This window comes from Haliaeetus albicilla, chromosome 12 (genome assembly GCF_947461875.1).
Source record: "Haliaeetus albicilla chromosome 12, bHalAlb1.1, whole genome shotgun sequence".
Taxonomy (NCBI): Eukaryota; Metazoa; Chordata; class Aves; order Accipitriformes; family Accipitridae; genus Haliaeetus; species Haliaeetus albicilla.
Window position 1 is genome coordinate 34,374,418 of NC_091494.1, and position 23,050 is coordinate 34,397,467.

Consider the following 23,050-nt stretch of genomic DNA (forward strand, 5'->3'; position numbering starts at 1 on the left):
GGGCAGAGAGAGGGGCCAGGAGCAGAGTGGGGAGGGGCAGGGGCGCTGACAGACCAGTGGGGCTGAACGTGAAAGAGGGGTGGAAAGAAACGGTACAAAATGTAATAGCATTCACCGGGGCAGGACTTGCAGGGGCGTACCTGGCAGTGCATCTCTGGATGACTGATACATATCCTGGCATGCACGGGTAAGGTATTTCCAGGAGAAAAATGGCAGAATTAGCTAAGAACACCCCTGAAATACAGCATAGGATCCTGCCATTGTCCAAGAAACTTAAATGTGAAGTGAAGAGAGGAGCTACTCTGAAGCTTAGAGAAACCCTGGCACTGATGAGGGATGACTGAAGGGCTTTGGGGAGCCAGGGGTGGATACATGGCTTCTCATGGCAGTGTCAGAAGGGAGATGGGATCTTCAGCGGATCCACAGCATTAGCACAAGGTCAGGTGCAGCAGGGTCTGACGTGGGCAGGAGATGCCCAAGACCCCAGACTCAGGAGACGGGAGCACAGAGGGAGGTTTCACAGGCACCCTGCCAACTTGCCATGGAGCTGGAGCAAACCCCCCTGCCTGTCTTCACCCATCCAGGGTGCTCCTGCAGGCCACGGCCCCTCTCTCCCAGGCTGTCACCGAGGCTGCCGGGGACGCTGCAGCCATCGTCATGTCTCGCCTCGGATCCCAAGCAGCCAGGCTGCTGTTCCTGTCCCCAAGCAGCGTTTGCAGCCGTGCCTCCCCTGACCCGTGTCTTAATGCGAGCAGCACTCTGCATCATGCCCCAGTGCAAAGGCAGGCAGACGTGACGCTCTCGCCCTGAAAACCAACTGCTTTTTTTTTTTTTTTCCAGAGTGCATGAAAATGTCATGTTGAAAACAACCCCCAGTGATGCTGCCTGCCCACAGGAGGCTGCCTGTCACTGCCTGTGAAGGCCAGTTCCCTGCTGACTGTATGGCCTTGACTCCTTGGGCTTTCATGCCACAGTCCTCTACCCTTTCCCCAGTGACCCCTTGTCCTTAAAATAAACCTTTACATCATGGGGCAAAAGTGACTGCAGTGTTGTCCCAGATCTGAGCTGATTTTTGCCATAGCCATGTTTATGGTCAAACTGCTCCTTCCTTTTTAGGGCATGTGCAAAGGATGAATCTGTCAGAAAGCAAGGTTAAAAAAAAAAAAAGAGGTTTTTCATTCATTTTACAAGGGAGCTTAATGTTCCCTCTGTATGTGCCAGGTCCCACAGTGTGGGCTGTGTGTCCCCTGCCCCAGTGTCCTGCAAGCTGGGGGACTGGTGACCAGGGGTGGCAGCTCCTTGGCTGCAACCTTCAGCTGTTGAACCTCAGCATTTTGGTCTGGCTTCCCCCAAAACCTCTCCTCCTGTCCCTTTTGGGTTCAGAGGAGGAAACCTCTGCCAGCTCCCCGTGCACCATCCCCACTCCCCGGCTGCCCTCTCGCCGAAGCCGGCGTCACCGTAAGAGCTCCTGACAGCACTGCTTGAGCAGCCGCTGTCTCTGCTCTGCAGACTGCGCCGGGGGCTCCAGTTCAACCGCAGCCTGTCAGGACATTTCATTTTTAAAACATATTTTCTGTCTGTGACTATCAGCAGCAGCCGTCCCTGTTCAGCCCAGGGCCACCATCCCGCTGAGCTCCTGCATGCCCGGCTCGGTATTGCTCTCCGAACTTCTGGCGTCCACCCAGCCCTTGAGCTCTCTTGGTTTCCCCAAGTTGTTTTTGTTTCAAAGGAAGCAAACTGGTGTCGGTGAGCCATGAAATGGCATCTTTGCCTCGCTGCCTGCGGTTGGAATCTGCTGTGGTGGGACCCTGCCCTGCCCCAAAGGACAAGTCTTGCCGTGTCTCTGGTTTGCAGAACACCCCGGCCACCCGTAACCGGCTGCCAACAAGACAAAGCCCCTCTCACGGTGGTTAATGGGGCGGCTGCGTCCCTGTGTGAGCAGAGGCACTGGGGACTGTCCCCAGTGGGACGGAGATTGCCAGCGAAGCCAGGAGGAGTGGAGCTCTGGGAATAAAAGACGAAGAACCCAAAAGCATGTTTGCAAGAGGGGAGTAAGAGGGCAGGGGACATCATTGCACAAGCTGACCTGGGGGTCCGGTCGGGAAAAGGGGGGCTCAGGGCTCCCCTTCCCCACAGGGCCAGAGGGCATGGCTGCAAGCCACAGTGTCTTCTGGCATCAGAGCTGCTCCCCGAGTGCCTGAGCAGGGCTCTGGGGCTCTTCGGTGGCTTCGAAGATGAGGGACGACGTACACTTCGCTTCCATCAGCCTCCTCCAGCGTCAGCGTGAAGCAGAGATGAGCTGGCAGCGGTAAGATACCCCGTGCAGCTGCTTTATGCTCAAAATCAGGTCTCATTTTTATCAAGGCCAGTGTAACTCCAGTGGCACCAGGAGGGGAGGGGATGCTGCTGTAACACCGGGATTTGGACACCTCTTCACGTCTCCCAAACGGGGCCACGCTCGCCCCGTGGGTCAGGCAGGACCTTCTGCAGCAACGGACTGGCTTTATTTTCCTTGTGCAATGACCTGTGTGCATGCTCCTGTGTTTGTCTCCTCTCCCTTCCAGTAACGTTCAAAACAATTGTGTGTAGTTAACCAGAGCTGATGGATGTGGCTTGTTGTATTGATGCTGGCCAAGTTCCTTCTCATTTCACAGCAGGGACGTGGGAAGGAAAAAAGTCCCAGTCCTCAGTCCACAGCTCCAGTTCCTTGGCTCCATCCCTCTGGCTGAGTGCTGCAGGCCGGGGGGTGTTGCTAAAAACTTTTGCAGGGGCAGCTGCAAGGGTAAGTAGATTTTTTTTTTTTGTACAAAGTAAACTGAGTCAAGGAAGGCAAAGCACTGCTGTGTTCCCTGCTCACAGAGCAGCTTCTTTAAAGGTGAAAAATAAAAGTGCAGTGCTGCAAATTGCCAGCTGCCCACCTGGGCTGCAGCAGAGACACGTCCACGGGGGCTGCCAGCCGGGGCTGGACCCCAGGCAGGGCTGCAGCCTGCTGCCTTGCATGGTGCTGCTCACCCTGCATGGCATCTTCTCCAGGCAAAGTTCCAGCAGGGCTGTGGACACCGAGAGGAGAGCACCCAGGCCCTTCTGAGGTGCTCCCAAGCGCCATGCACTGCTGTGCGTGAGTGCACAGAGGTGTCCTGCAAATGCACTTTTTCTTCCCGGGGAGTTGCTCCCTGACACCTTGGTGCTCGGCCCCATCTTACTTGCAAGGTGGCCGCTGACAGGTACAAGTTAATATGTGCAATTAATTATCCACCAAACTCACGTCCCTTCCCTGCCCTCTAGCAAGCTCCGGAGGAGGCGCAGGGGGTCCCAAGCTGAACCACTGCAGCAAAGCAGGAACACGAGGGTGCTTTGTGGGCCGTAGCACCGCTGGGCTCTGCAGCATCACTCCTTTGTGCTAAGTGAAAGCACAAGCCTTCGCCATTATCAGAGGACCAAATATCTGGAAAAGCGCGATCCTTTTGACCTACACGTTAAACCTTTTAAGTGGTGAGACTGGGACCAATCCTGCCTGAGCCCAGGGAGAGGGGATTTTGGGCTGCTGCAAGCTCAGGCGGAAGAGACAAGCGTGTTTATTTAACCAGCCCTTGCTCTACATCCCGCCCCAGGGCGCAGCAGGAGAAAGCACGCGTGGCATCGCTTCGAGCTGACGGGGAGCGGAGGGTGAGCTGCCGGAGCAGTGCTGAGCTGGTCCCCCCAGCCTGATCCGCACACCCAGTGCCAGCACCGGTGGGGAAACCTGCCCCGGCTCTGAGAGGTGAACACCGGGCAATAGGGGCTGCGGTGGGGGCTGCCGGTCTCTGCAGACAGGCTCACACTGGTGGAGCGTTTTCCTGGGATGGATGGGGAGAAGGAGCCCCATGAGCACACTAACCTGCAGCTGCCACGGGCAGAAACACCCCACCATTGCATTTCCAAAAGCCCTGCTGACTCTGCCATTCCTGCCTGCCCATTGCAAGGAAAGCAGCAGCCCAGTTAACTCCCGAAACCTCCCATTTCCCAGGGCGATGTGCCGTGACTCACTAGAACCCAGGAGGTGGGCAGGCAGCATCCCACCGCACTCACCAGGTCCGTGCAAAGCGGTCATGGCCCAAGTCTTTGGACTCGGGAACACCTCCCAGTGACTGAGGCAGTTTCAGGGCAGCTCACGGCATGTCCCCACCACCACGGACATCCCTGGCCCCTTCAGAGCCTCCCTGAGTGACCGGCTCAGCCCAGCCCAGCTCGCCCTTGTTTGTTAGAAAAGAACCATCCGGCTTGAGCCCTTCCTTCAAGGATGTTGGTTTTTGTCACTCTGTCACGTCCACAAAATGCTAAGGCAGTGCCGTGAAGCATAAATGACATGTTCTGGCAGCTGACATCTCCAGGAAGAGTTTAGCATGAAGACAAAATAACCCTACGGTGAGTTAATGGTCCCGAGCTGCCATCCTACAAAGCCCAGGACGCTCGTGATGCCCAAACAGAAGAAAACAAAAGCGAGAGTTTGTCCTAGATCCGTATGACGAGTGCCAGCGGTGCGGGGCGACCTGACACAGCCAGATGTGCTTGGCATTTCCCTGGCTCTGCTGCCTCATAAATTGGATTTGCTGCCACCATGTCACGCTCCACATGGCACGGTAAGTGTGCCCTGGTGTTGGGGGGGCACGGTTGTGTGGTGAGCCTCAGACAAGTGCTGGCATCTGCTCCTCCCTTCAGGTGGACTCAGATGAAAGGGTCTTTCAGGGCTATGTTCACCTGTGAATGAGGGGAATAGTGTTTGTACACACACGGCCTTGTTTGTGCATAGTCGTTTGCAAAAAAAAAAAAAAAATAGTGTTTGCAAAGCCATGGTACCAGTGCTGAGCAAAGGCAGGGTAAAGAATGCTGCTGAGAATGAGCTGCAGGGATGTCCTCCTGCAAGATTCTAGCCACTTCTTACTCCTGTCTGCTCCATCCTGGCTCGTTTAAAGCCCAGTCCCTCTCTTTTTTCCCCCCATATATTTATTTTTATATATGGGGCACGATACACGCATCTTGTAAAGCTCATGTTTGAAGACATGGCTTCTGTCTTCTCCCATCCAGCACAGCTAAGGTAGCTTGGGATGAAGGACTGGAGAGAACTGCTCTGCCCAGGGACAGCTGCTGCTCTGAGGCTGATGGTGCTTTTCTGCGTGAGCCCCTGGGAGCCTGCAGTTTAGAAGGCATTAAGAAACCTCCTTGCAAAGAGGGCCTGCACGAGGTTAGGAAAAACACTCACATTGTCAGAGGGCTTAAATTTACCACTGAGCACCCCTGCTGCAGCCTGGCACTTGTTCAGCTTCAGTGTCCCTCTGCCCTCAGCCAGGCACTAGCTCCAGGGCTGAAAACACTTTTTTTTGGTGGCATTTTCCATGGAGCTGCAAACCACAGACAGCTGAAATTTATGACTTTGCCCTCCTTGAACCAGGAGACCAAAACTTGTGGGAGGAAGGCAGCAGCTCTTCTGTTTTCTCTGCCTTCACCTGCCAGGTTTGCGCTCTCCAGGTCCCTGCCTGCAAGCATCTCTCCCCCAACCTCTTCCAGTGAGCACTGACCCTAGCAGCATCTCCCGTCCGCCGCGGGGGCTCTCGGGGGCCACCAGTATCGCAGGACTGACTTGTGACGATGGTGGCCTGACTCAGAGCCCCGAGGCCCTGCCCACTCCATCCCCATCCGTCCCTGCCTGCCCCCGGAATCTCCACGGTCTCCTGGGGGAGGTTGGTATGTGTGTGCCAGATGTCACGCCAGGTCCCCACAGTCTTTCTCTTCATCCCCGATGGTCTCCTTGAACTGGTTTCTTAACCCAGTGTTTCCTCCCTGGGAGTGGGTTAGGGCTGCTGTTTGGGCTGGGCTGGAGGAGTGGATGACTGCATCTCCTGGCTGATCTCCACGGAGAGTCCCGGCGCGGCTGCGGGTACTGCCAGGTCCCCAACATGCCACGAAGCCACAGCAGCTTTCCAAGAACCCAGTGCTGTGTGTTATCCACTGACCTACTTCTCTCCCCCTCTCCCAGCCCCTTGCTAATAAACCCGCGTCCTCCTCCTCCTCCTGCACCGGGTCCTGTGCCAGGCTCCTTGCAAGGCACAGCAGCCGGTCCCCATCCCACCTTGGCCCCTGGCCCCCACAGCAGAGCCCTGCTCCTCCCCTGCCCCAGGAGGGGTCCAGCACCTTCCCCAAAGATGCTATTTCAGATCCACAGGCCAGCAGTGCCCCACAGCTCTAACTCACACCCACAAGCGCTTCTCCGCCCCCAGCGAGGGTGAGCTCAGAGGGCGAAGCAATGCCAACATGGAACAGCATCGCAGCCTTTGAGCCTGAACACATTTATTCTTCTATTTTAGGAGGCAAAGACCCAGCACTGCCGGTGGCACGCTCTCTGGATTCGCTCCGCACAGCTCCCGCACAGATTGCTGTCACTTCTCCAGGTGCCCCAGGGGAAGGGCCTGGAGACATGACTGCTGAGTGTCTTCTGTGGGAGGTCCTGCAGGACAGCCACCATGGTGCCAGGAGGGGTAACTGGGCCAGTCTGGTGTGTCTGCCTTCAAACCAGTGCTCCCCATGGCCACGCTGGTCCCAGTGTCGTAGGGGTCTGCATGGTGCCCACTGCTCTCACTGGGTGCCAGCCTCGGGACCACCACTTGGGCTGTGCCTGGGGGTTGGGGTGTTCCAGCTCCAACCTCCCGCTGCTCTGCAGGAGTCCTGGGCAGCAGCACCAGCCGCTGCTTGGCCAGATCCTGCCTCATCCCAGGTGGGGAAGAAGGCTGCTGCTTAGCTCTGGAGAGGTCCCCTTGTCCCAGGGGACAGGATTTGTCATTCCTGCTTTTTCTCCATTCTTTGCAGTTCCTCTGAGCATCGTCTAGGGCTCAGGAGAGAGACAGAGAGGCAGGCGGAGAATGGGCTTACTGCCCTCTGCCACAAAGCAGAGCATTAAATATCTTGAAAGAGAGCTGCTCATTGCAGCTGCTGCAGGCCAGCCAGCACCGGGGAGCTCTGCACGGCCCAAACCCCGAGCTCCAGGGAGGAGGAGGATGGTGCAAAGCAGAACGGGAGCTCCTGGCTTGCCTGCAGAGCAGCGCCTGCTCCTGTGCTCCTCGGATGCTGAGGGTCCCGTGGGGCCCCGGGTGGCTGCAGCAGAGCGGTGGGAGGGGGCTGGCAGCTCTGCCCCGCTGTCTGTGGCATGCTGGGTTGCTGTAGGGTTACTGGGGGAGCGTTACTGGGTGGGCTGGAGGGGCTCACCGGTGACCTTGCCTATGGATGCTGGTGGTGGGGTGACGTCCCTGTCAGTGCCGGGCAGCTGTCCCCACTCCAGCCCTCCCCGGGGAGACCTCACACGATCCTTTCCTGCTTCTTTTCTTGTTAAATTCTTGTGAAGGACAAATAAACAACCCCAGTGTCTGTGGCTGCCCAGAGCTGGCTCAGGGCATCAATGTTATCATGCAAGCGTGTCCTGGTTGCTCTTCAGAAGCAAAGGGAGACGCATGCAGGCAGCTCCTTGGCAAGATTGCTGCAGAGGGCTGATGAAATGGGCTGATGGAGAGACAGGCCCTTCCCTTGCTCAGGAAAACAGGGTTTTGTTAGGGAAAACCAGGTAGAGGAGGTTGCCCTGCAGAGACCCCATCTGCAGCTGGCCCCTCTCTAGGGCCAGAGCTGCCCCAGGAGCTTTCACCGCTGCAACTGGCCCATGTCTGATAAGAAAATAATATCTTCTAGCTGCTTTGCTTGGGTCTGGTCTGGGGTGGCAATGGGTGCTGTGGTCCTGCAGGGCCACCCACCTCCAGCTGTGTCGGCTCCATTAAGGTGCTGAGCCCAGGGTGGGCAGCATGGGGTTGGGCTGATGCTGGTGGCCACGCAGCATCACCACAGCCTGGTTTAGAAACCTTGTCCTCAAGGGCCTCTGGTCCCCTGGGCAGCCCTCACCCCCCCACCCTGTGCCAGTGAGCTTCTGGCTTTAGGTGTGCGAAGTGCAGCAAGGCAGGGGCTGCAGCAGGCGGCCAGGACGTGAGCGAGCCCAGCGATGCTCTGCTGGCACAAGCTGCGATGGGAGAAGGTTTCTGGGAGCTGTTACGAAACAGATCCATCACCGACTGATGAGGGATTTCAGGGAAATCTGCTGGAGCAAGAGCAATCAATTAACTGGCTGTATTTACAGCAGGGCACGTCCTCAGCCGCCGCAGCAGATGGGCTCTGCGGTTCGAGCGGGGCCACGGTCAGAGAAGCCGGCGCAGTTTGGCCTCTCCGGCCGGCCAGAGGGAATGGCAGAAGTGCTGACCTGCCCGTCGCTCCTCAGGGCTGGTAAAGCCCCCAGCTGGGACCTGGCAGCCCTCGGACCAGCCGTGGGGAGAGGAGCAAGTCCTGCCCACCCTGCTCTGGCAAACGCGTTTTGGACCTGAGAGTCCTCCAGCCCCTTTGCTGTTCTTTTAACACCTCCAAGAAGAGGCAATATGTTATAATAATACAAATAATAACAGAGAGGCAAAAATACTTGAGAAAAATCTTGTTTTGCCATCCTTTCGAAGCTCTTTTTTGGGGGGGGAGAACTCATGTGCCAAAGCTAACTAAAGTGCAGCACGGCCGCAGCAGCGTGGCTGTGCCAGTCGGTCACATCCTCACCTTGGGAAGAGCAGGACCAAACCTAGACTAAAATCCAGCATAGTACCATACTGTGTGGGTTGGGGCTCTTTTTGGCCAAGTCTGGGCTGAATTTCAAACTAGGACAGCGTTTGCTGCCTACCCTGGTCTTGCATCAGAGCGGACAAGAGCACATCCAAACTGCCGGCCCTCATGCTGGTGATGTCTGCTCCTGCCACGGCCTGAGAATAACCAGAGACTCGGCCCTGATCAGGGGGTGCTTTATTGCTGATAATTATGTGTCACCACGCAGGAACTGTAGCATCAGCCAAGGGGCACACGGTTCAGCAGGCACACTCACGGGCATTAATTGGCACGGGCTGGTCGGCTTCTGCTAAACAGCTTTGCTTGCTATAAAACATAGAGATTCATTTATTGGAAAGAGTGGTAATTAACCTCTTCAGGGCTGATCCCAGCAAGCTCTGTGATTGGGAAGTGTGTGCAGTTATTTATTTTAATGCTTAAAAAAGGGGGGTGGGTCCAGAGACCTGGCTTGCCCCTGCCTGACCTTCCCCTTTCTTCCCAGCTGCCCCTTTTCTGATCAACCCTGGTGCTTGCAGGCAGTCCAAGGAGGGACAAGGACCACACAATCATGTTATTATAGGGACTAATAAAATGCACATGGCAGAGAGCCCCGCCACAGGCATCTCCTGGTCCTCGGCTGCCTTAGCCAAATTCGGTTGTACCCTCAGCTTCCTGGTATTTATTCATTCACCCCTTCATGCAGTTCTCTCTCTCTGTGCTTGCTTTGCCACAGGAATGGGCAAAAGCCTGGATTTCCCTATTTATGCCAAATTCTGCTTTCCAGAATCCAGCCTGTTGGAGGTGCTGGCTCCTGTGGAGGATGGCAGGGGGATCAGTGACTGAAGGAGGTGATGAAGGGTGCCCCGGGAGGCAGAGCAGGGGCCCAGCACCTTGTGGGGACACACGTCGCGGGTGTGAATGCGCACAAGCACAGACAGGCTCAGAGGAGGGATTTTTATGCATTTACCTTGTTCTTGCCCTTTTCGGCTTGTGACGGCTGCTGGAGACAGACCAGGTGGCCTTGGAGAGCCGCGGAGGGTCCTACAATGGCTCCCGGTCCCTGCCCAGCTCCTACCTGTGTCCCCGAAGCCCCAAGTTGGGGCCTGAAGCGATGCTCACACCTGCAGTCCCATCAGTCAAGTGGGACACGAAGTTTTACTACGAACACAGTGTGGTGGCCCTGGCCAATACCCACCTTGGGTCAGTTTAGGATAGTCTTGTGAGGAATAATGTTGTATTTTCAGTTCCCATCTTTTTCACTGTGCTGGTCTCCGCTTTCCTTCTCCGTTTCCCTGGTGGAGTCCTGCGCACAACTAAACTTAAACGTTTGATTACAGCCCGTTGCAGCTGTTGGGCTAATTCTTACTGGGGCCATAGCAATAAGCAGGATATTTTTTCACTTCTACAGGATTTGTCCCACCAGCTCCTCAAGGGTTTTTCTCCAGCGCTGATGAACTTCCTCAACACTCTTGTGAAATTGTGACTATTTTGGAAGATCCCTCGTAGCAGGAGAGCAAACCAAAAGACAAGCTGATGCTTGAAGGACAGTTGAGCATCCTCTGGTCGTGGGCCGGATGGTTTGGGATTTGCACAGGGCACAGGGTGAGGATGCGGCCGCAGGGGTCTGGGGACCGGAGAGGTGGCAGCTCCCTGCAGCTATTCCCCCTCATGTCCCTTTGCTGGGGTTCACACGAGGGACACCCGCCTTGTTTGCGGCTCCCAGTATGGACCAGTGCCTTGGAGTGCTGGTGGGGCAACACAGCCCGGAGGGGACCGGGCCAGAGCCAGCCCCACGCCGACCCCCCGGCAGCGGGGACACGACTCACTGTGGGCCGTGCGTGGGCTGCTGGCACCATCTAGTGGGGTTTTTTTTGCCAGGGACACGCAGTGCTGCAACCACCCCAGTTTCTGGTCCCCTGGGACAGCAGCACAGCCCACCCCACCCCAAGCCCCCCTCCAGCCTGCCCTACGTGCTGCCCCACTCGTGGGTTTCTCCCCCAGCCCTTTGTCCCCGGTACGTGGGTTTTCCATGCCGAGCTGGGTTTGTGCCTTAACCCCCCCCGCCATGGGCGCACCCCGGCAGTGCCGGGTGGTGTATTTGGGGGTCCAGCCTTGCAAAGTCGGGCTCCCCCAGGCACCAGCTCAGCATCGCGCCTGGGCAGAGCAAAGCCTGGCTCAACCCTGCTCGGCCCAGGGCTGGCAGCCGTGGGGACCCGTAACCCCGAGGGGGGATTCCAAGGGGTCAGTGTGGGCCAGCAGGCTGCGGGGTCACATCCTGCTGAGCCGGGGACACGGTGCGGCGATGGGGCTCGGATGTCTTGGGGCAAGCGCGAGCTCCCTGCCCTGCTGGGTAGTGGCAGGATGAAGTGTGCTTAACGCATTAACTCCTTTTCCCTTTTTCTTAAAAACAATTTAAAACACAATCCGCAGGTGTGAGGCAGTGCTGGGTCACAGCAGCATCCTAAGCCCAACCTGCGTGGGGGGTTTGGGAGCCAGGACCCCCTCCTCAGGCTGCCCATCCCAGGGGGGCGAGCTGCCCCGTTCAGCTCACCCCACGGCAGCACCGAGAAAAGCCTGAGATTTATTTATTAGTTTGTTTATTAGGCCAGGCGGAGGGTTGGGGGTGGCTCAGCTCTGCCCCTCGCCGGGGATATGTGCTGGCACCAGGGCAGGGTCCTTGGGGACTTTTCTGGTCGGTGAAGCAGGTCAGCATTAGCCCCTGTTTCCGCAGCCCCCACGTGCATAGGGGAAAGGGCTGAATCAGACCCAGCACCAGCCACAAAACCGGGGTCCCTTCCCCGCTCCCCTCAGGCCTGCGGCGGCCAAGTGCCACCCGAGGGACCAAGGCTTACAGCATGAAGTGGGGTGAATTCAGCAGTGGGCGTAGGGGAGGAAATAAAAGAAAAACAAGCAGCTAGACAATCCTGACCTTTTATTGCCCAGCATCCAAACTCCTTACAACAGCAGGAGTTAGCGAAATAAAGCAAGTTCTCTCCTCCCCTTCCCCAAAAGAGGGAGATGGCAATTCTATTTTTTTTTTTTAGAGCCTGAATTGTGCTGGATGTTAATGACTTCTTCAAGACAACCAAAGCCTAACACTTCAGGCTTAGGATTTTTTTCTCCTGGAGGCATTAAGCAGCCCGTGCCCTGGGAAGCAGCTTTCCCAGCTACTACGCACTGTGCCAGCCTTGCACCTTCCTCCAAAGCTGCCGGCACTGTGCAGCCCCCAAGGAGCTCAGAGCCAAGCAGCCGGGGTGCAGGGGGGTGCCAGGCCAGCCCCGGCACACAGCTGGTACCCGCAGCACAGCACCAACGCAGAGGCGAGGGCTCTGCATGCATCCCGCACTGTCTGTGTGCTAGCAGGGATTACAGAAGTCTTTTTTTTCCAGCATCATCTTAACTTGTCTGCCTACACCAGGCACCAGAATTAGCCTGTCCCGTGAAGTGACAAGAAGAGAAAATGGTCTTGGCTGCTCCTGCGGGGAAATCGTGTGCTGCTGTTTGGGCAGTGATGCCAGAGAGCGAGCCAGGATCAGCCCCTGCTTCACCAGGAGGCACGCGTGGGGAGATTTTTGAAACGGCAGTTCACGACCCTTCGCCTTGGGCAACTGAGAATTTACAGGCTCATTGGCAAGCTAGATTTGCAAATGAGAAAGGACACCAGGGTCTCACACCTGGAGAACAGGGAGCCCTCGGTTTTGCGGGGAGCAGGGAGGGCTGGCAGGGGAGGGAGGTGGAAAAGGGCAGGTGAAATTTCTTCCAGGATTTTTGCTTTGTCTCCAGAAAATACACCCAAAACCAAAATACATGGTTCAACCAGATTTTCCAAGGGGAGCTGCATGGCAGAGCAGCCCCTGTCCACACCCTTATCACCTGCTCAGCTCAAATAAGGTCTGAGGCTCTCAGTTTTAATTGCCATTTCAAGAAAGGCACATTGGCCAGGAAAGGCAGCTTTCCCACTGCCTCCTTGGACACAGCACAGCTGAACAGCCAAAGCCACCTTCTTGTATGATGTCTTTTCAAGGGCTTTTGTATTCAGTAATGTCCAGAGCAGCAGTAAGCTAGTCCATTATAATTATGCGCTGGCATAAAAATATTGACCACATGTTAAAACTTGAAGTAGGTCAGGCAGCCATCTGGTCTTGCTGACAGACCTCCATGACCATAGTTAAAGATTCTTGTTTTAGAAACTTTACAGCTTGGATAAAATCTCGAAGACCAACCATAAATGGATGTTTCAGCCACTGCTCCAATTCCAGGGGTTAGAAAAAAACATAGCCTGACATTTATTGGCTCCTGTTTTAAAAATAGCTAAAGTTTTGTCTACTTTTACTAATAAAACAAAATAAAAATTTTAATTTCCCAAATGTGATGGTCTCAGCCTCCCACCCAAGAAGGTATCACTAGTGGGGGCAGCCGAGGAGCCCACCTCCTCCTCCACACCTTACAGCTCACTCACTCCTGGAAGCGGGCAGTATCAAACCCCTGTACGGTCAGCTCGGTAGAACAGCATGCTTATTTTTGAATGAGAGAAAATTATTGCACCTTTATTGTTAAATTTCAATTAAAAAAAACCCAACCCTCACAACCCTAAGAGCAGCTGCACCCACCAAACTAAAACACAGAGCAGTTCAGCTGAACGTTCAACTTTAAAGAGTCATCCCTCTCCCCAAGCCCACACTGCATACTAGGGAAGAGAGCAGCTCTCACCAAGCAGCACAGCAAAGCAAGGCCTGCAGAGCTCAGCGTGATTGGGAAGACCAGGATTTAGGGACAGTTTTACAGCTCAGATAGCTGTGCCTGCACCAAGATCACTCAAGTTTTCCCAGGACAGTACGTGCTCAGCCTAGGGACACAGTCAGCCATTTATTCTGCCAGAAAGCCTATGGCAGGGCCACTGGGTAAGAAGAAATAAGCAGGTGGAAAAAGAAAACAGTTATTGCACTTGCTAGTTCAGGTGGCCAGAGACATTTCAGCCTGCAAAGGGGCAAATGAGAGACATTTATCTGTACCCTTGCTGTGCTAAGCTTGCCAGTGCAAACCTCTTGGATAACACACATAATACACTCCACAAGGGATGCTGCTGCAATCAGCTGAACTGCTGAGGTTGAAGCTCCCTTTCAAACTGTGATAAAAGAGTATAACATCATCATATAATCCATAAAAGCAACCATTTTCTTTTTAGGGCTACCTAAAGACTTTTTCAGCACAGTATTTTGTTCCTTTTGTGTATTCAGAGTCTAGTAAAAAAACCTGTGTAACGTACTATGGGGAAGATAGGATTTTGTTATGCGAGAGGGAAGTGCCCAGCAGAAGCTGTTTTCCTTCTAAACTCACATTTCCTCATCCCTCTTACCTGTTCAGGTTTCTACTCCCCAAAACAGAGTGCTTTGCTGAAACTTCTCCACAGTGGCAGAGAGCTGAAGTGCCTCCTGCATCCCCCAGAACAGCACTGCCCAGAGCAGCTCTGGCAGACTTGAATTCAGCACATAAAATAGCCTGGAAGCTTTGCATCAGGTGAATTAAATGAGGCGGCTGACCCTTTTTTCCAAACAGTTCACATTTATTGATAACAATAAAAAAATCTTTTAAAGACTATCTGTATTTTATTACTAAGAATGAGGTATTATGTATACAAAACATTTACAGAATTTGATATGTAGTTCATGAGTACAGACAGGAAAGTGCAGAAGGACACTGATAACAGGAAAAAAAAGCCAACAGAAGAGTCATTGGCTGAGAGAAGGAAGAGCAATAATATCGCACAAAGAAAGACCAGGGTATGGGAAATTAATTAGTCAGACTGCAGTGATCAAGTCATATTGCCACAGCACTTTGCTTAGAGGAGGATTAACTATTGTTTTTCTGGAATTTGATCTCCCCAGCTGTTTGTGCTGTCATGTGCTTTGAGCTCTAAAAGATGTGTTAAAATTAACAGAGGAAAAACCCAAAGTGCCACTTTTGAGCCAGCTCAAGTGAAAAACAAAATACAGATCTTCAGACTTGAAAAGTGACTGCAACTCAAAAAGGTCTACAAAGCCAGACACCTCTGGACAGATGTGGAGTGTCGAATGAAGCAGTTTCTTTACAGTTGTCAGCAAAATCGCCATCTGAGAGAGAGAGAGAGAAAGAAAGGGGACCATCTTCAACCCTTACAGCCTGGTACATGGCAAGTGGCATTTGCAAAGAGCCATGAGTGTCATTAAGCTAACCTCACTGTGCATCCTGCTGCACTAGCTCCCCTGCGCCTGGGAATACTGGTTCCTGCATGTCAAGAATCAAACCACCTCTCGAGCAAGCTAGGTTCCTCCTAGGCAGACAGCTATATGAGCAGCCTGAGCACCACAGCATGTGGTTGTCTGCTGTGCAGACGCTGGGTGGGGAGCTGCTTGACACCAAAGCGGTGGCCTGTCTCACACAACAGCACACTTTGGCAGCCTAAGTGACAGTCTGACCTCCGTCTTCAATTTCTAAGTGCAAGAAAGACAAAATAGACCAGTTTGGTTCAGCTTAAGACGACTGGCCTCTTAGCACCTCTAAATCTCTTACTAAAATACTTCTGTGTCAGCTCTGTCTGCCACATTCCATAGCCAGAATTGGTCTGCAGAAGAGGTGCTCTTAGTTAGAGGTTAGTAGCCTGCCTCTCAGAAGCTTTGCAGTCATAAAAAAAGACTGATTTATACTGAGTTCAGAACCAGCTTTCCTCAGGCAGGGCATCCAGTATCTTAAGGGAGTTCAGCTTTGAAAGTGCAACCCCTCTGCAAGCTCCTCTACCACCTACCCACAACAGTGCTGCCTCCCCAAGACTTAATAGAGCCTACCCAGCTTTCTAGTAGGGACTGCAGCCAGCACAGTAACTCCTTCTGCCTGGATGGATAGTTTAGATCTAACAAGGCGAGGAAAGACCAAGCAGAGTCTAACTATGCAAATCCTGCTGTATTTCAGACTGAAATCTTTGCTCCACTGCCAGGTATGGTCTGTGGTTGTCTGCTGACAGCCCTTTGCCCAGCACTTCAGTCTTTTGTGCCTTTTGCTGTGTGTGGGAGGGCGCTCGAGGTGGAAGAATACCTGAACAGACTTTAACAAAAAGATTCAAGTAGGATTGCTTGGGCCTGGGTAGAATAGGCACAAAATGGAAAATGGCAGTTCACCACTGGCAGTAGCAGTAGTGAAAATGGTCAAGCAGGCACTGCTTAGAACATCCACTGTATCACTTAGAGTGAAGATCCCTGTGCTCCCTGCCTACATTAAAGCTTCTGCTGCTCAGAATTGAAGCGCTCTATCTCTGACATGCACAGGGAAGGATAGGAGGCAAGAGGGATTGACAAGTGCACAGGAAGGATGTAAGCCATACCTCCTTTAGACTGATTTAAGAAGCAAGCTTAAGCTCTGCATAAGTTCCCGATAAGAACAGAGTCTCAGTAAAATCAATTCACAGGGAGTATACTAAGGAAGTGAAGCTCCAGCACACAGCTGGGAACAAATCCTCAGACCAATTCTGGATCAGCCCAGTGTGACACAGTGAGGGAGAGCCTGCTCTCTGCCTCTCTCTCTGCAGTGCTTCAAGTGCAAATCCAAGGAAAGAATGAATTGCTTCAACCCATCAAGACCCAGAGCTCATGTTCCCCAAAAATGTGCTCATACAAAAGGTATTAGTGTTTACAGCCTGGCCACAGCTCTGTGGGCATGCTTTGAAAAAAGTGGACTCACAAAGTCAAATATCCAGCAACTGCTTTTCTTTGTCTCGGACATTACTTAGTGGCAATGGGAGAACAGTTTGCAGCACTGGAAGATCACAGGGGATTTCTTAAGATGGCAAGGAATGTCCTGACAGGAGACTTGCAGTTGATCTCTAATGCACTACAGAGCATTTCTGGTAGGGTTTTTCTCTTTTTTGCTTTTTAACATTTACACAATTAAAAAAAAATATTCTTAACTGATGCACTGGTTATTTTTCCTTTCAGTGAGAGCCCTTGTGTTCAGAGTTAGGATTTGTGCAAGCACACTTGCAAAAATATTTATGGCTGAGTTAGGAAAAAGGGTTAAAGTTAAGAGACAAGCTGTTGGATCTAACAAGGACCAAAACTACTAAGTTTAAAATTCAAACAGCTACTTTACTATCTATAAAAGGCTTTTGTGGGGTGGGGTTTTTTTGCACAATTGCCAGTTGAATATGCTGTATTGCAGTCAGCTGCCACAGGCGAGGGTCCAGCCATCTCATCCATTTGCTTTTCATCTGTTGTGGCACTACCTGGAAATCATGGAGCTGGAATGGGACTGGCTAGAAGAGGTGGTGGCAGCACTGAGCTGGGAGAATCCACTGTGGCTTGATTCAAGGCTGGTCATAGATCCCCTGCGATAAAAAACAAAGTAGTTTTAAGCTTCAGAACATACAAAGATTTTTATTTCTGCTATGTATCTATATTGTACTTGCTTTTTATTCAGTGTGCAAACAAGTAACAGTTTTGTGCAGATACTTTTCTGCCTCACCACATAAGATAATGGGGACACCGAACACCACCTTGCAAAAACAGATGCTGTTCAGAAACCAAGAACTGGTTTCAGTCAATTACATCAACTAACAGGCAACTGAACTGACTCAATTCCATTTTGAGTTGCACCCATTTCTACAGGACAACCTGCCAAGCCCAACAACTCGCACAACACTTTCAAAGCAAAGTGACTAGCGATGAGTACAATGAGATAACTGATTAACCCTTTTTACACATTAATTGCCCCCAGTGCCAGTCCTGGTTGATTTTGTTTGTTTGTGTTTTTTGAGGCCTAAGAAAACACAAGTCCTCACAATTTACTTGTATTTAAGTGAACTTGACACTGGCTTGATCATCCGAGTATCAGAAATGTTTGACATCAGCTGACCTTCACAAACCTTGGCCAGACGTACCTGAAATCTTCAGATCCTATTACTTCTGTATAGTACATCACTTTACATTTGTGAGAGGAGACCTGTAGAGATGCTAACACATCATCCACACGAGGCAGGCTGGTTGTAGCACAGGCAGGCATGCTATGAAATTTCCACTGGAGAATATAGAAGCCAGGCCACCTGGTCACATGTGATCCCTGGAAGCAGCCAAAGTAAAATTAAAAATTAACTTTGTTAACACAAAGATTTGTAGGCTTGAAATTTCTTTTCCAAGCTTAGAAAAACTGCCTACATGCTCACAATTTTTCCCCAATGCCAGTATTTTAGCTCCTCAGCCAACTGGCAGTGCTGGTCAACTCTCCCCACACAGCATGCTTATAAAAGTTATGATAGAATGCCAGCAGTTCTTCCTGCTTTCTGACAGTGTCAAGGGGTTAGGATTTAAATATACTGAAAGGACAAAGTTCTTGTTTAAAACAATAACCATTTTTTCCATTTATATTCATTAACAGCTGTCCTTTGAGGCTGTGAAAAGAACAGTCAAGGCTGCTGCCTCACTGAGAGAGAAAGTACAGTTTCAAGAGGTCACTGCCCATATTTCCAGTTTAACACTTCCAATTAGATGACTTAAGGAGCTCCTTTTTCAAAGGCTGTTCAACTCTTATTTCAAGTCGTAAGGAATAGCAGTGGCAGAGTGTGATTATAAACACAGAGTGTGATTATAAACATGCTGCATGTAATTTCAAACTTGGTAATTAAAGGATAGTTTGCAAATGCCATAAAAAAACCCTTCAGGAACCCTGGCCGTTAAGGAGCTCCTTAACATGCCTGTTAGAGGGACAAACACACAGAAGCTCAGTCTTAATTTCCAGACTCCTCTCATTACTGAGGTAAGACACTTATGATATTCTTCAAACATAGAGTGTTTGCTTCAGAAAATAATGGTCAAAATTACAGCACAAAGCATGTCTTGCTACTTTCTGGATGTGCACTTCATTTTAGGTGGCTTCCCTGTATTCCTTGCCAATCAATCCTTGCCAGTCACTATTGGACTGATGCAACCTCCCCTCACAGCAGATCCCATGTAAATACTATCCTCATTCCCTGCAGCATGCAGCCAGGAACATAAGCTGAAACATCGGCCAAAAGCAAGCAGACAGTCTGGAGCTGAATCACCACTTGGTCATCAATAACAATTGTGAATTAGAACATGTAGTTTTGGAGCTAGTCTCCATCTGCTCCCACACGAGGATTCGGCCGTCTTACCTGCACACTCTCCCCTTCTTTGCAGATAAGAGGAGACTCCACCATACTGTAATCCCGACCCAATTGCCAGACTTTGTCTATCAACTGGACGTTGTTCCCACCAGGAGATGTAATACTGTGAGCTCCCAGAGAGTCCTTTTTAGGAGGCTGTGGGGCTCTTTTGGAATGAAAGATGTTAAAAACAATGTCGCCCTTGCACACATCAAAATCCCATGTGATCACAGATGAGGCATCCACAATCTGAATGAGAACCTGAGACAGAAAAGTCATATTAGACAATAGCAATTTGCTTAGTAAAGACAAGCTCCTACCAGAAAAGAAGAAAAAGAACAGAGCTCTTGGTTGCTGGGCTTAGTTTCGACTATTAAAAAGGCATTGTAGATATAAATAATCTCATGATGGAGTGTCTATTTTAACACATGACTTTCAGAAGCTCTCAAGTAGCTTCTGAGTATATTGTTTGTCTTTGCTTAGAAGGATTTGGCTTTGAATAGAATGAAAAACAGTGGCAATAAGATGATACTAGGAATGGTCACAAACTTCAGCTACTAAAACATCATCATGCACCACAACTATAGAAGAACAAGGTGGAACCATGGCAACTAAGTAACCAAGTTCTAAACCATTTTCAGTCCAAGAGACAGAGTCTAGAGCGGAAGGCTGAGATGAAAGAAAAGAAGGGTAGACTACAACTGTACCTCATGTGGAGCTCCTTTGAAGACACTTGCAGACTGGTAGATTGTTTCAGTCCAAAGCTTTATGTCTTCGTTTTCCAACTCTTCTGCTGTCCGGTAGAGGGACTTGGGAACCAGCCCACCCTCTGGTACTTCACACTAAAAGCATAACAGCCATTAGCAAGTATCCCCTCTTAAATCCACACCCTGTCTTGCTCTCTGCCTGCTAGCTTCAGAAACAAACCCCCACATTCAGCAAGTACTCTGAAGAATGAGATATGAACCGAGTTTGAAAGTACTTTTATAGCTTGTACATCACACGTACATAAATTTATTTTACAATGATCTGTTTTAGGTGAGTTTGCAGAATTAGACACCAGAGGAACAGATCTTGTATACAGACAGCAGCCACCACCACAGAAAATGAATATAGTTATCACGCATACTGCCCTATACTGAAGAAAGATGTGAGCCACTTAAGAATCCTGAGGAAAGTGGGAATAGCGACTCAGTCTAAAAAAATATAGCCTACAGAGACCTGAAAGAACTGGGGTAGCTAAATTTAAGGGCAAAGGATGGTGGGGTGACACAGTAAGTTTCCAAACAGGTGAAAGGATATTGCAGTCAGGAAGGTAACAGTTTTGAAGTTACAACTGTCTTGACAGCTCAGTACTGGAACTGATTACACAACTTCCCTAAGCAATCTTCTTTTTTAAAAAGTCTCTAGTAATCAAGTTGGACAACTATCTGATCAGGAATAGCTTCCATGGAAACATATGAGGTAGTAGAAGTGTTTGATAACTGAATTACAACAGAGAATTGAAAGCATCTTTGAGAAGTCATTTTTGTTCAAATATCCAGAAATAAAGAAGAAGAGAAAGAGACTCTATCATTCTCTGTGACCAGCAGGAAGTATTGTAGCAATTTGCTTTCTGGTAACATTCGCTTCTGCTTACTTAAGCAGTAGATTTTGCCAGCTTCTCAAGCTCCAAATTAGATAGCACAAATTCTGTCCACTGAAAGCTACTCCTGCAGCAAAAAGCAGCCCACTGAAGACAAACACATGCTCTACTCTCAACGTGTCCAACAGTACTTTGTTATCATTTGAGACTGTATTTGAACAGACCTAGATGAATTTTCAAAAATTGTACAGAAATTAACCTAGAAACTGTACAGGGGCTTAAAAAACAAGCCTAAGATGGTATTTTAATACAGCTGAGTTCAGGGGAAAAAAAAAAAATCATCTGAGTGTTAGTGTGACAGAGGCTCCAGCCAATGCCCGAATTGCACTCCTACACCTCAGTCACACCAGTGAGCCTGCACTGTCAAAAACACTACAGAGAAAACAAACCTTACAGTATCATCGAGATGTTAAAATGACAGATTCAATCAACACCCATAGTCTAGGCAGGAGACAGCTATTAAGGCACATGACAAGGGACTGAGAAATTACAGGATCCTGCAGTAAAACAATTTTTTTGGTTTGTTGTGGGTCAATGCGCTAGGAGACCTGGCTGTTTGTTAAGCCCTGCTAGCAGATGTGCCGCGTATTTCCTTGGACTCCTTATGGTATCAGTTAGTTCTTTTAGGTGACACAGCGTCTTATGATTAGCTAATGGTGACAGCTCTTGCTCAGTGCGATGCTACCATGTCTGCTTGAACTTGACAGGTAAAGAGACTACAGCTTTTAACCATGTTTGGCTATTTTCATAAGTTATTTGATATTCATTGCAGAGAAGTATTGTACTTTTCTTTTTAAAGTGGATCCAGAAGAAAACATTAAGCCTGGAATCCTACATCATAGCCCCTGCCCCCAAACTACATTAGGAATCATTCTGTGTTTCTAAGTTTCTTTGTTTAGAGCAGTAGAGAGGAAAAATAAAAAAAAACACAAATAAGTTGCTATATGCACTAGTTTATATTCATACCATGCACTCTCCACCAAGAAAATCAGGGATAATTTCTTTATCGATGTAATCCAGCAGTCCCCCAGGACCCTGGTAGTCATTTCCAGCATAAATAAGGAATTTCTTTCTAGTGTTGTCATCAATGAATGGACTAACCTACAAACAAAGAAAAACAGAACAGATCAGGCTCCGACACTTTTCTCAAGTCAATTTTGAAGGAATCAGTTTGATTGCATTGTTACCGTCTGTTACGCAAAGTTCACACTACAAAGAAGCTAAATTAACCGACTATGTAAGCAAGTTCTTAGGTAGTGTTTTTTAATGCATTTCAGGAATCCTATAAAAGAGATGTTTGCAAATGGTAACATTTCCTACTTATAAAGCCTGATCTCTAAAGTGCTTTTACAAACTGCAAGTGTGTAGCAGTGTACAGAGACAGCTGAGGAATACCCAGAATTACAAACATACCAGTGTCCAAAGAACTGGGAATACTCGAGGTGCTCTTAGAATAAGAAGACGACCCAAAGTCTCAGGATAATTAGCTTCGACCACCTCAATGATTCTTAGCAATGCTTTGACACCAGGTCTCCATAAATGCCGCATATTCAAGCCTTCTAGATCTACTAGACAGGTCCAAGAGCTAAATTTGAGAAAGACAAAAATAAAAATCTCAATAGCATCAAAATTCTCCTTTGTTATGAAAGCGTCCAATGTACTGAAATGTGTGGACTCCACTGCATGTTTTGGTTTCTTCTATTTTACCTCCTTGCTTTGTGCTACCTATTGACACTGGAGTTTCAGTTCCTTAGTACAGAAACGTCTTAAGAGTGTGCCAAGCACTGTTACACAGTATGTGCAAAGATCACCTTGGACATCATGCGTCCTCTCCCACAGACATTTCAGACTCCAGGTGAAGGTTAATACGAAGCCAAAAAAGATCCTGTCAACAGCCAGCCCAAATGTTAAACCATTGCTTTTATTGGGAAATCAATTAAGTGGCCATGCTGCTGCTATGAAGCAATTTAACATTCATGGTGCAGATTTCCTACTAACACAGTACAGTAACAGTGCCATTACATGTCAAAGCCAATTCTGTTGTCAGATCTCAGGAAGGGAAGTTTTTCTATAGGAAGAGCTATGTTCTTAATACTAAATACTGAGCTTCAGCATATGCTTTAGTTACTTTCCAAGTTCAGGTCTTGCCCTGGGCATGAATTCAAGATTTACAGCTGTGCTGCACCAGCTAGCATCCATTAAATTATGCATAAGGCTTCTATGAAACAGCAAACACTTCTTTGTTTCACTTTAAATGTTTAATACCTAGTCCTTTAGGATTACTTCTACAAATGAAGATCCAGTAGGGCAACACAATTTCAGAGTTACATACATGAAACCCATCTCTTGGATTTGACCTCCCACTGAGAGCTAGGACAGCTAGTTCTTTTACAGGGCAAAGATAAGCAGACATACCACCCATCCCTGAACCTTTACAGATTAAAGGAAGGAGTCAGAAATTGAAAAGAGTCCAAGAAACATTGGTTTCTTTTCAGGGCCAGTCCTGCATTCATTCCACTCCCTGAAACCCATTTTGCAGTTAACACTTTCCTAAGTGACCCCTACAGTGACTTAAAGATGGGATAACAAGTATTTCTGACTGAACTTCA

General features: G+C 49.9%; 1 protein-coding gene across 1 annotated transcript in view; it reads right to left on the bottom strand.

Annotated features, from left to right (window-relative positions):
* Nucleotides 1–14,194: 14,194 nt before the first annotated feature.
* Nucleotides 14,195–23,050, bottom strand: part of SEC14L1 (SEC14 like lipid binding 1) — a 43,420-nt gene continuing 34,564 nt past the window's right edge. Inside the window, exons 11-17 of the mRNA XM_069798967.1 lie at nt 21,855–22,026; nt 21,408–21,542; nt 19,504–19,638; nt 18,806–19,057; nt 17,558–17,736; nt 16,904–17,005; nt 14,195–14,762 (exon numbers count right to left, since the gene is read on the bottom strand). Coding sequence (XP_069655068.1) covers nt 14,747–14,762; nt 16,904–17,005; nt 17,558–17,736; nt 18,806–19,057; nt 19,504–19,638; nt 21,408–21,542; nt 21,855–22,026 — 991 coding nt within the window. The 3' untranslated portion in view covers nt 14,195–14,746. The remainder of the gene's footprint in view (nt 14,763–16,903; nt 17,006–17,557; nt 17,737–18,805; nt 19,058–19,503; nt 19,639–21,407; nt 21,543–21,854; nt 22,027–23,050) is intronic.